Raw genomic sequence first — 13,205 nt, 5'->3', positions numbered from 1 at the left:
TTTTATTGTAAATATAGTGACATGATTCATGAAAAATTAGAAAAATATTAATTATGAATCTCTTATAATTCCTCAAAGTGTATAAAAGTAAATTCCATGCATAGTTGTAATATCTAATCCTAAAAACTATTTTCTGTGCATCTCACTGATTTTTAACAATAATTATAAATGAATTCTACATACAGTAATATATTTTGTCAAAACTTGCTCCTCATTTCCTGAATGAGTGAGGAAGTTTCAGGAACAGGCAAATCAACCTAAGAGGAAAGATCCTAGTTTGGCCCCTTCCTCTATTCCATCTATTGGTAAGCAGTAATACAGGATATCCCCACATCTCTTAGCCATCTATAAAAAGCATATCTAAATCATACCACAGTAATGCAATCTATACTTCGTTTGTGCCCCTTAGAAAAATAGTAATGACATCAAAACACAAAGAAAGAAGGGTCTGTTTCATGATAATAAATCAACAGCAAAAGAACCTAAACCAGTGCAAAAACATGAACATTACACCAAATCATGCATTGTGCAGCAATGAAAGAGACAGTGACTAGGTGAACATGAGCAGAGAAACTAAGAATTATAAAGCAGTGGATGGAAATCCAAAACTTTTCCATAAATTCATGGGGAAAGAAAGGTAAAGTAATAAATGTTGTTCATGTATGTGGGGAGGGAGGGAGGGCATCCATATAGGGAGGCCAGCCTCCCCTTCTGACGACCTGCCTTGTTGCAGCCTTGCAACTCGTACTATGTATTGTTTTATCTATTCATATTTATTTATTTATTTTGCTTTGTCACTGTCTCCCGCGTTTGTGAGGTAGCGCAAGGAAACAGACGAAAGAAATGGCCCAACCCACCCCCATACGCATGTATATACATACACGTCCACACACGCAAATATACATACCTATACATCTCAATGTACACATATATACACACACACAGACACATACATATATACACATGCACACAATTCACACTGTCTGCCTTTATTCATTCCCATCGCCACCTCGCCACACAGGGAATAACATCCCCCTCCCCCCTCATGTGTGCGAGGTAGCGCTAGGAAAAGACAACAAAGGCCCCATTCGTTCACACTCAGTCTCTAGCTGTCATGTAATAATGCCCAAAACCACAGCTCCCTTTCCACATCCAGGCCCCACAGAACTTTCCATGGTTTACCCCAGACGCTTCACATGCCCTGATTTAATCCATTGACAGCACATCGACCCCGGTATACCACATCGATCCAATTCACTCTATTCCTTGCCCGCCTTTCACCCTCCTGCATGTTCAGGCCCCGATCACTCAAAATCTTTTTCACTCCATCTTTCCACCTCCGATTTGGTCTCCCATTTCTCCTCGTTCCCTCCACCTCCGACACATATATTCTCTTGGTCAATCTTTCCTCACTCCTCTATTTATGGTCATTTATAATGTATATACGATTACAAAAGTGAACTGTCTTTAAAAGACAATTTACTCCACAAAAATCAATGAAGAAGTTTTGAATCTCCCACCACCCTGTCAACAACATAGTATACTTTTTAAAGATTCTCAAATAATTCATTCCAGCATTATCAATTCTCTATTTTTTCCTACTTTAATAGCATGTGAAATACTGTTCCTTTCACTGGAGCATTTTAAATTCCATCTTCCATTGCCAATATCCAGATAACCCCTTCTAAACTTTTCACACTCAAATTTCCGCTGTTCACGTACAACTAAGTGCTAGAAATTTATAATTAGCCCAGCACTAAAATGTTACTCCCATATCAAGGAGTTTAGAATGAAAAACTTTCATGCATAATTTAAAGTATATCAATATACAAAACAGCAAACACTACTTCTTTCTTTTTCTTTTTTTCAAACTATTCGCCATTTCCCGCATTAGCGAGGCAGCGTTAAGAACAGATCACTGGGCCTTTGAGGGACTACCCTCACCTGGCCCAATTCTCTGTTCCTTCTTTTGGAAAAAAAAAAAAAGAAAAAAAAAGAAAAAAAAAGAGGGGGGAGGATTTCCAGCCCCCCGCTCCCTCCCCTTTTAGTCGCCTTCTACGACACGCAGGGAATACGTGGGAAGTATTCTTGCTCCCCTATCCCCAGGGGATAACACTACTGGAGTAATTAATTAGTTACAACTTACACATGACCTTATCCATTCAGTTATAGTTGGTGATATCAGTGCTAAATCGTGTGCAGTACGAGGGGAGTTAGCAAGGAGGTGATGGAGGCGCTGTCCAGCAAGTAAAACCAACTGGGATCCTAGTGATGGACCATCTGTGACCATGGGCAGCATCTGGATGTAAAGTCCTCAATTCAATTTCCTCTCCATTCATTGAAATTTACTATAATTCATGTGATCATAGAAAAAAAAATTGCCTGTAATTTTCATATAACTCAATGTTACTGATACAAACTTCTTCAGCCAGGCTATCAAAACCAGATGTGTAGAGCTCACAGACATGGTGACGGTACAAGACATCAAGGTATAATCCCCAAGCCCTACCCAGATCAACAGCTTGACGGATACTTGGTGAAACACCCTGAAAATGAATGAGGAAGTCAAGTTATTTCTGAGGAAGCTGTATGTCTTACCTGGGGTGACTACCAAAAATAAATGCCTCATTCTCTGCTATCTCTGGTGCAAGACATCAAGAAGTGTTCCCAATGCTTTCCTTATAACTACTGCTTGAAAAGATAAGCTGAAAATACCTTGATTAAAAAAAAAATGAACTAAAATTATTTTCTAGGGAGAATTACAAGATATCAAGGAAGTGTAACTTCATTACATGCTTGTAAAAAAATTCCTTTAATACCAAGGATGCACAAAAACTAACCTGACCAGGATTTGCAGTGTCTGGAAGAGAAGCAACTGCGGCTGTAATAACCCGACATAGGAGTGACAGACGAGCCTTGTCCACAGCGGGATCAGTACAGCCTCCAACAGTCAAACTTGTAGTTAATGGTTTGAATAATATACTACGTCCCTACAAGAAAAAAATACATAATGAGAAAATAATATTCTTAATAAGAATACTGAGTAACAATGAGGATGTGTGGTCAACTGTTGTATTCCAAATATGAACAAAAACTGCAAACAAGATATTTACATTCTAAAGGAAGATAAATGCTAGCTGGGTTACTTGGAACCAACCTAAGGGAGGAAAGCTAAGTTAACTGAATGAATCAACCATGGTAACCTCAAGAGAAAGACTGCACATGCCAGCTCTACAGCTACAGGAACAGAGTATTTGTCCATTGAAAAGTTTGAGACAAAGAAGTTTTTGTCCTGTGGATAATTATGTAAAGTGGATACCATCATGAATGTCTGTCCAAGGAAAGCATATATTAAGCCAGAGTGCTTGTATCAATTTGCTTATAATAGATTTGCTGATATTAGTATTTTCTACAAATTCTATCTATTTATATCTCTTGACACCTGTTCCAAATGGAACTCTCACAAGAGGGTGGCCACAGCAATAGAGTCTCCATAACTAGAGAACTTCACTGCTGATTCTTAGCCTTTACACCTCACCCTTAACAGGTCACTGGCAGATGGCAACTTTAGTGCAGTGTTTGCAGAGGCTCCAACCCAATGTTCCTACTGACTACTTCTACCTAATTTGTCTACCTAATGCTCCTACATAAAGTTTTCACCTAATGCTCCTGCCTTAATGTTCCTACTACTTCTATCTACTGCTCCAAAAGAAGGAACAGAGAAGGGGGGATCAAGAGAGGATTTTTCTGCTAAGGCTCTGTCATCTGTTCTTCATGCTACCTCGCTAGTGCAGGAAATGGCAAATACATAAGAGGAAAAAAAAATTCAATAACAAAGAGAAGCAGGAGACCAAATTGGAGGTGAAAGGATGGGGTGACAAAGATTTTGAGCGATCAGAGCCCTGAACATACAGGAGGGTGAGACGCATGCAAGGAATAGAGTGAATTGGAAATATGTGTTGTACCGGGGTCAACGTGCTGTCAATGGACTGAACCAAGGCATGTGAAACACCTGGGGTAAACCATGGAAAGGCCTGTGGGTCCTGGATGTGGATAGGGAGCTGTAGTTTCGGTGCATTACACATGACAGCTAGAGACTGAGCGTGAACGAATGTGGCCTTTTTTGTTTGTTTTCCTGGTGCTACTCGCTGATGCAGGAAATAGTGATCAAGTATAATAAATAAAACATAATATGTGGGTGTTCATACATGTATCATGTATGAAGAGTAATGTGTAGAAAATATATGATATATAAAGCTTACAATAACATTCACTGAGTATGAGCTGATGTTTTTGATCGAAGGCACTTTCATTAGCATATCTATTATCAATACTATTTTTCTGAATACGTGAATTATCATTAGCTCATGAGTTAAGTAATAATCTCTTGAGAACTGTGAACAAAAAACATATGAAAAATATAATTTACCATATCATTTACCAAGTGCATAAGTTGAATATTTCTACAAAAAGCAGAAGCAGAATGTGTAAGAATCCCAAAGCTTTTAGAAATGTTCTAAATATTACTGAATGTGTAGATAATTCTTAAATCATGCAATGGTTAAGAGCCTACTAAATGAGCTGTCTACAAAAAATATATATATATAAAACATAATTTACTGCATCATTAAAATTTTTGAACTTATGGCAATCACACGGTACGTAACAATTCCATCTTTCAGCTATTTTCCCCTATATCTTTATTAATACATAGATGATTATCAATTCATGTGTTAGATAAGAACCTACTAAAGGGAAATGAAAAGAAAAATCACATTTCAAAGATAATGCACTCAATCAATTTACTAAGTATAAGATGAATGTTTCTAGATGAAGGAAATGCTAGCCTCCCTGGGATCCCAAGCATTTCTTTTCTCTGAAGCATTTCCATTTATACACACATTTTCACTTTTTTTTCTGGATATGTAAATTATCATTAATTATTGAGTCAGGTAAGAACTAACTTAAGATATCTGTGTACAAGAAATATATGAAAAATACAATCTACCATATCATTCTTCAATTACAATTTGAATTATCTGAAAGGAAGACAATTATGAGCTATTTAAGAATTCCATCTTTCAACTATTTTCTCTTAAATTTTAGTAGGTAGATAATCATTAATCCATGCATTAGGTAAGAACCTATAGGTGACAGCTGTGTGGTGAAATACATGAAAAATATAATCTAATGTATCACTGAAAAATCATATGTTAAACATTTTGATTCAAAAGTTTTGAACCAAGGGTCAACCCTTGAAGACTGACACTTGACCCTGCATTGGTCATTGGTCAAGTATCAGTGACCACAGAACTTTGTAAATATAGCAGCAGGAACTTGGATGCTCAGATCTTTCATTAAGTAGATTTTCAGTTGACAAATACTCTACTTGTAGCTGCTACTATGTAGGTAAATTAAGAAGCATTCAAAAATCATAAAGCATAAGTAATCTAAACACAGTAACAAAGTTCATAAATGTTCTTGTCAATCAGACAGTGACTTTTACTAAAATCATTATATCAAAAAACAAACCACAATCAGTGCTGTATTCACACTCAAAATTATTGCAACTTCCTCTTTAGTATCTCATGATTATTGTGAGACAATCTTGTCAACTATACAAATCCATGTAAGAAATGTGGTGGCAGGAATATGGACTGATGGTGATCAGCAAATGAATCCCCCTAATGTTAGAACACTAGATTCATATCTGATTAAATGGCCAAGCTGCATTGATATCTAATCATACAACATTAAAGATTCTGAAAGCATCACTTCCTATTAGCTAAAGTGATGGTTTCTACTGAATTCATCATACATACACTCATTAAGTACCTAAAAGGCAATGTGCTGTTCCTCAAACTTAAAAGATACACCAATGGTCTTTGTGAAAATTTCAGTGTTGGACTAGTCCATACCTATCCAGTTTTGTTTGAAGACAAGCAATAAGTGAGAAATACCTCCCAGACTGGTCACTGGAAGAAAATAATGTATGGTTGACTATACAAAGATTGGCGAAAGTGCAATTACCATACCTACTGATTCTCACCAGGGTGTTATTTGAATTTTTCCATGGAAATCATTCAGGTAGTCTTTCCTACATAAAATGGGTACTTGTTAGAAGTAATCACCACACAGGAAAACATGAGGAGTGATAAAAAAATTAAATGAAAATCAGAGTGAAGCAATACATGCCATATATTCTGTGATTAGTAGTGACAGAGTGCATAACTCTACAGATATGTAAAAATTCTGGACCAAGTATTTTTAACAAATAAACTCTTACCTTGCCATCAAAACAGGACAGAGCCCTTGCTGCTTTGAGGTTATGCTGGGCAATGAGGAAGAGAACCGAAACTAACTGGTAATGATGATTTACTAAATCATAGCAGGTCATCTTCTGCATGATAGTTAACTCTACCAGTGCTGGAGAACCCTCTTGGCTACACCAGAATCTATCTGCTGACAAAACCAATGGCTTTTCTACTTCACAAACAACATTTGCCTGTAAAGATACACAATAATTAACATAAATAAAACAAGTTTAAATAAACTTTGCCTGTACTATCATGGTGCACTTACAGGAATATTTAGATAGGGATGGCATCTAGGATAGATTCTGAAGCACAAAAGGTCTGCGTGTGTAAAAACTGGGGAAATATTTACTGCTATGTCCTGCAATTACTGATATAGGTGAAAAGATTTATCATACTCTGTCCAAAATAGGGTTCTTAGTTTAGGGAAGGTTTAAAAGTCAGGTCTACTAACGCCTACAAACCTCTACTAGTTTCTACCTTACTTTTCTCTTAGTTTTCCTTTCTCTCAAGGTGGCATATGATTGATTTTGTATTTTGTTAGTGCCATGACATTTCCTTTCTCCCAAGATGGCCTTTGATTGATTTTATATTTTGCTAGTGCCTTGACAGTCACTTAAAAAATGGAAAAATGCAGCAATAACTTTATCTTTTTACCCTCTCATGAAAAATCAAAATGTGATAAGAAAGCCAGAAAAATATATTCATCAACTTATCTTACAACATATTCTTGTGAATGGATGTGAGGCATGGACTGTGACTATAACCAAAAGCCTTTGGGATAGAAGGCAAAAATGTCATCTAGTAACAAAAGAAAACGTTCATTAAAATTCAAGGCCATAGGTAAGAAACTCCCAACATTCCTATCAAAATAACTTACATCCATAATTTGCTCAAGTAATCCTAAAGCAGCCTGGAACATAAGTGATAAACTATGTTCACTAAGACCCAAATCACGACGACAAAGTCGGTCTTTTGGAAGACGTCCAACCTTCTCCATTAAACTTGAAGCAATCTGAACATAAAGACACACCCATGTCTCCCATATCATCAGAGATACACCTGAAATAAACAATAAGTGGTAAATCAATATTTCAAAATTGATTCACAAGAATGTTCACTTCAGCTAAACAATCCAAGAAATTTAATAAAATCATTACATCTTAACTCCTACATTATAATCAATTTATTACTTACAGTGTCACTTTATGAATCTAACCTGTCTTTTTCAAATATAAATATCTCAAAAATCTATAAACAGTCATTTCATCACAGAATATACCTCCAACAAATTATGTACATAAAAATCTTCATATTCAATGAACATCATATTCAGAGCACCCTTTCCTGATGACTAAGAATGCAAAACATACTATGGTGCCATACCATGTCTGATGTGAGAATTGTTTATTCTAATGATGTGAGCGATAGCTTGGGAGAGCATACTGGTATCATCTGGAGTCTTGTGCCATGTTGCTGCAAGTTCCCATGCCATGTTTGTGAAAAGTGAATCACCCACCATGGAATGTGGAAACTTTTCACCAACTCTTTTCAACAATCCTACAAATGGAACAAAGTTAATTCCAGTGGAGCCATTACATAATTCAAGAATTCTTATGGAAAGCCACTGATTGCAGTAAAATTAACAAACATTTCACCTTTCACAGATTCACTCATGCTTATGTAAATTTTAAATCTTTCGCAATAGACTTTCAAAATATTTCCCCCCCTTAGATTAGATATGAAAACATACCTTTAACTCTGTCATAAAATGACAATCAACCTGATATCATTCAGTGAAACGCTAATACATAACAGGAGTAAAAACTGGGAAAAGCATTACATAATCTTTAAGACACTTTCTTATAAAAACCTAAAACCAGAAAATAACTAATTAATCTGACAGAATCAGTTATATGTCCACACTTCCTAACTGTGCAGTTAATATTCTTGTTGCAGACTAGATTCACCATATGATCGATTGTTCCCAGCCAAAGTTAACATATACTTTTCACCCATATACAGCTACTTCGGTTGCTGAAAGCATGACGATTCAGAGATATGACGACACCATGATGCAAAATAAATTATGCATCATGGAAAATATGACATCAAGATGTGGTATGAGTGATGTACATAATGGTCCTGCATGTATATATGACATATATAAAGAAGCCCTTTGTTCAAATGACACTAGTGAAGGTGTCACATACAACCTTGAGTTTGGACTCCTCAATAAAACTGGTGGTTGGAGAACTTAAAGTGAGAGTGGATTCAAGCATGGGAGAACTATGGATGCATACTGTCGATCGGAAAAAATTAGGATAGACAAGAAGCTTGCATGATATAGAGTGCTTGTCTCTACTGCGATGCACAGATGTGAAATGTGTTTCTCAAATATAAAGTAATCATCTTACATATCAATGTAGAGTGCATCACTTAGGCAAGGGTATACTTTTCAGGTACAGTTTTGGCAGAGATTTCACAAGTATTACCTTGATTCACATAAAAGAAAAGCAATCCATGCCATGGATACACAGAAAGATCTACTCACATACAGGTATCAAGATATCCACTTTCAAAGATGACTCACTCAGAGACTCCGTTAAAAATTTTGTAAGTAATACACCACATTCCTTCATACTTGCCTCTCACCTTGCACAATCATTTCCTCTTACATTACTTCTTGTTTTACCTCAATCTTGTCCTTCCCTGTCAGATGCAAAATATTCCATCCCATTTAATGGAATGGATTAGGTACACAGACCGTCCACAACATAACTCACACACATCCTAAATTTGTGCCTTACATTTTAAAGTGAAACAATAATTTCCACACTTATAAAAGCACTTCTTACTCATTCACTTTACACAGCCAGTTAATTCATCAATTGAGACCCAGGTCTTCAATAATCACCTCCACTCACAAAATGCTACCATTGCATAATTCTAAAACACTCATTTAATAATCAAGTTTGAATATTCCTTGTCCTAACCATTTCTCTTACCACTGTGAGCTACCTCTCCTCCTCATAACTGTCCTTCTAATATAGTATAACCTCTTTTAACCATACCATTATAATCTTTTATTCTAGGACAATATATCTTCTTAAACAAAACATCATAAGACCCATCCATGTGCCTCTCTAATGACTTTTCACACTACATAACCTTCTCATATCTTCATTCTATCTATCCAATCTATCCCCTTAGTTGCAACTATGTTGTGGGAACTATTCATCTCTACTGCTCTTCTCACCTATCCTGACCTATACCTTCTAAACTTCACAGCCATGTATCACTCATTTGTGCAAGCTTCTTGCACACTTTATGTTTAAAATCAACAGATCTTCAGTACACCCCCAGATTTTCTCCTAAGCATAACTTTACTTTCAATTTTAGCTTTCTCACTACCATCCTTACTGAGCTTCACTACTTGAATATTCAAACTCAACCAAAACTTCTAATTCTTTACCAAGCAAAGTGATCATATTATGTGACCTCCATTCCCTCTCAAAAACTAGCATCTTACTTTTATTCCTACTCACTCATTCTACATATATCATTGAATCAGCCCACCAATTCATCCAATTCTCTTCTTATTCAGCAAACAAGAGCAACATCTGCATACACAAAACATGGCAACTTCCATTCTGTTTCTTTAATGCTGAATATCAGACCACAATCAACCCACTTTGCACTCATCTCACATAGTGTTCCATAAAACATTTAATAATCACGGCAAGGGTGTGTGATGTCTCCATGGTTGTTTAATTTGTTTATGGATGGGGTTGTTAGGGAGGTGAATGCAAGAGTTTTGGAAAGAGGGGCAAGTATGAAGTCTGTTGGGGATGAGAGAGCTTGGGAAGTGAGTCAGTTGTTGTTCGCTGATGATACAGCGCTGGTGGCTGATTCATGTGAGAAACTGCAGAAGCTGGTGACTGAGTTTGGTAAAGTGTGTGAAAGAAGAGAGTTAAGAGTAAATGTGAATAAGAGCAAGGTTATTAGGTACAGTAGGGTTGAGGGTCAAGTCAATTGGGAGGTGAGTTTGAATGGAGAAAAACTGGAGGAAGTGAAGTGTTTTAGATATCTGGGAGTGGATCTGGCAGCGGATGGAACCATGGAAGCGGAAGTGGATCATAGGGTGGGGGAGGGGGCGAAAATTCTGGGAGCCTTGAAGAATGTGTGGAAGTCGAGAACATTATCTCGGAAAGCAAAAATGGGTGTTTGAAGGAATAGTGGTTCCAACAATGTTGTATGGTTGCGAGGCGTGGGCTATGGATAGAGTTGTGCGCAGGAGGATGGATGTGCTGGAAATGAGATGTTTGAGGACAATGTGTGGTGTGAGGTGGTTTGATCGAGTAAGTAACGTAAGGGTAAGAGAGATGTGTGGAAATAAAAAGAGCGTGGTTGAGAGAGCAGAAGAGGGTGTTTTGAAATGGTTTGGGCACATGGAGAGAATGAGTGAGGAAAGATTGACCAAGAGGATATATGTGTCGGAGGTGGAGGGAACGAGGAGAAGAGGGAGACCAAATTGGAGGTGGAAAGATGGAGTGAAAAAGATTTTGTGTGATCGGGGCCTGAACATGCAGGAGGGTGAAAGGAGGGCAAGGAATAGAGTGAATTGGAGCGATGTGGTATACCGGGGTTGACGTGCTGTCAGTGGATTGAATCGGGGCATGTGAAGCGTCTGGGGTAAACCATGGAAAGCTGTGTAGGTATGTATATTTTGCGTGTGTGGACGTATGTATATACATGTGTATGGGGGTGGATTGGGCCATTTCTTTCGTCTGTTTCCTTGCGCTACCTCGCAAACGCGGGAGACAGCGGCAAAAAAAAAAAAAAAAAAAAAAAAAAAATTAACATCATACAACTTTAATGGATTCCCTACTCCATTTCAAACAATTTACTCATGCCCCTTTCTAACACTCCAAAATTCATTCCCTTTGCATTCCCTGCCATACCAAATCTTTCATCCATCCCCTCATCACTTTCTTCATACAGTATAGTCAATCAACATGCTCCTCTCAAATACATAATTTCCAAAGTCTGGATTCTTGACCTCTATGAATTATCCCATGTCCATGTTTTGGCTGAATAGATCGGGGTCAGGAGGACTATACTGTTCCTTAATCCTTTCTTCACTTTCATGTTATGCTTACACCTTTACCCTTTATTATTCTACTATGGGACTTTAACTTCATTTACCTTCAACTGCCTATACTTACACACATAATAAAACAAGACTTACAACCTTCTGCAACTCCTCTTTACTCTCAGCAGACATCGAAACATCAAGAGATTTATGTTCAAGAAATTACAGCATGAGTCATCTATAATGGCACATGTGGTCACTTTTCAATATTTTACTGAATACTTACTTCTGATTTCCTCAGTGGCAGAATCTTGCTCACCCAGTTCTTCAGTAACTTTTTTATCATGAACAGTCAAATCATCTTCCACTATCTCTGTGTCATCATCAAATTCCATGGATTTTAATTCCCTTGTTTTAATGAGTTTGTCTTGCTCCTTGAGGAGCACTTCAATTGTGGATAAGGGCAAGCCAGAGCCAATAAACCAGTTAGCTACCAGCTCAGCAACAAAGCCTGCAGAGGAAAAAAAACCTTTATATTCTTGACATCATAGCCTAAGAGATGCAGCCAATTTTGTATTTCAATACATATCTAATCTACATCTCATTCATACTTTCCAATTAAAAGAATAGCACAAACTGAATTTCCTCTAACTATCAGTGACTGAAATTTGTACAACTTTGCAGTAAACCTTCCTATCACTTGTATACTTCTCTCTACTAAACTATCCCCATTTTCTTTTGTTTTTTCCTCTGTACAACATCCCCCAACCTTACTAGGATCTTTCTGACAATCCTTCTAAATGGTGCGCAAATCGTTATTGCATCATTAAATTATGTTTATGATTATTTCATTGGCAAAAAGATAAGAAATAATACTATGGTAATTGTTTGAGCATTCAAAAACTTACCAAAATTTCTTAGTTGGTGATTTACTTGACAGCAAGTGGAAGCTTGTGTAATATACATCTTTTATGATATATATGGGTGCCTGAGGCATGTGTTATGTTTGCCAGCCATGGCGGAAAAAGTTTTCTTGATATCTATGGATAATTTGTGGAGTATACAATAGCTAAGAATTTGAATGAGGACAGAAACCATTAAATCACTGACTGACAATAACAGCATTGAAACATGCATGATTAATTAATGATGACAACATTCTAAGGGCTACATTCATGCAAATTTGATGACATTCCTATTGAGGAGTGAAACATACCTTTACCCTTGTCAAGCAGGTCTTTAACTGAGACCTCTAGTTTTGGCTGTCTTCCTGGTCCATTGGGTGGCAGCAATGACAAAAGCTGACTTAGGGGCATTAAGCATTCCAATTGCCATAACACCAAATTCCATTCTACCATCTCCATGGATAAATCTTCCCAATCATTTAAGGAAGGATACATGACAACAGTTTGGTTCTCATTTTCAACTTCACTATGTAGTGTGTTTTTAATATCCTTTATTTCTTGTTCAGCAGAGCGCTGCAAGTCTAATTCAAGGTTGGCATGAACACCCCGACAAAGAAGTGCTGCTACAAAGGCATGGTATGGTTGTGTTGAGGCTACTAACTTGTCCCTCACTGCAGTCCACCACTGACTTTGCTCACTTATGTCACAAAGAACTCTATTTCCTGTAAAGAGGAAAAAACTATACATATACATACATATATTTTACATATTCATTATACTTGATCGCTGTTTCCTGCATCAGCAAGGTAGCACCAGGAAACAAAGAATAGCCCATCCACACATATACACATATATATACATAAACACCCATGCATGCACATATCATACATA

The 13,205-nt window shown here is 37.1% G+C and overlaps 1 protein-coding gene across 1 annotated transcript in view; it reads right to left on the bottom strand.

Moving 5' to 3' along the window:
* Positions 1-13,205, bottom strand: part of Rab3-GAP (Rab3 GTPase activating protein) — a 55,833-nt gene that overhangs the window by 6,148 nt on the left and 36,480 nt on the right. Inside the window, exons 18-25 of the mRNA XM_071695344.1 lie at positions 12,626-13,036; positions 11,696-11,920; positions 7,701-7,874; positions 7,195-7,376; positions 6,287-6,505; positions 2,841-2,990; positions 2,421-2,546; positions 2,147-2,299 (exon numbers count right to left, since the gene is read on the bottom strand). Coding sequence (XP_071551445.1) covers positions 2,147-2,299; positions 2,421-2,546; positions 2,841-2,990; positions 6,287-6,505; positions 7,195-7,376; positions 7,701-7,874; positions 11,696-11,920; positions 12,626-13,036 — 1,640 coding nt within the window. The remainder of the gene's footprint in view (positions 1-2,146; positions 2,300-2,420; positions 2,547-2,840; positions 2,991-6,286; positions 6,506-7,194; positions 7,377-7,700; positions 7,875-11,695; positions 11,921-12,625; positions 13,037-13,205) is intronic.

Source organism: Panulirus ornatus, chromosome 58, assembly GCF_036320965.1.
Source record: "Panulirus ornatus isolate Po-2019 chromosome 58, ASM3632096v1, whole genome shotgun sequence".
Lineage (NCBI taxonomy): Eukaryota > Metazoa > Arthropoda > Malacostraca > Decapoda > Palinuridae > Panulirus > Panulirus ornatus.
Note: the sequence above shows the minus strand (reverse complement) of the source record. Positions and strands in the feature narration are given on the sequence as shown.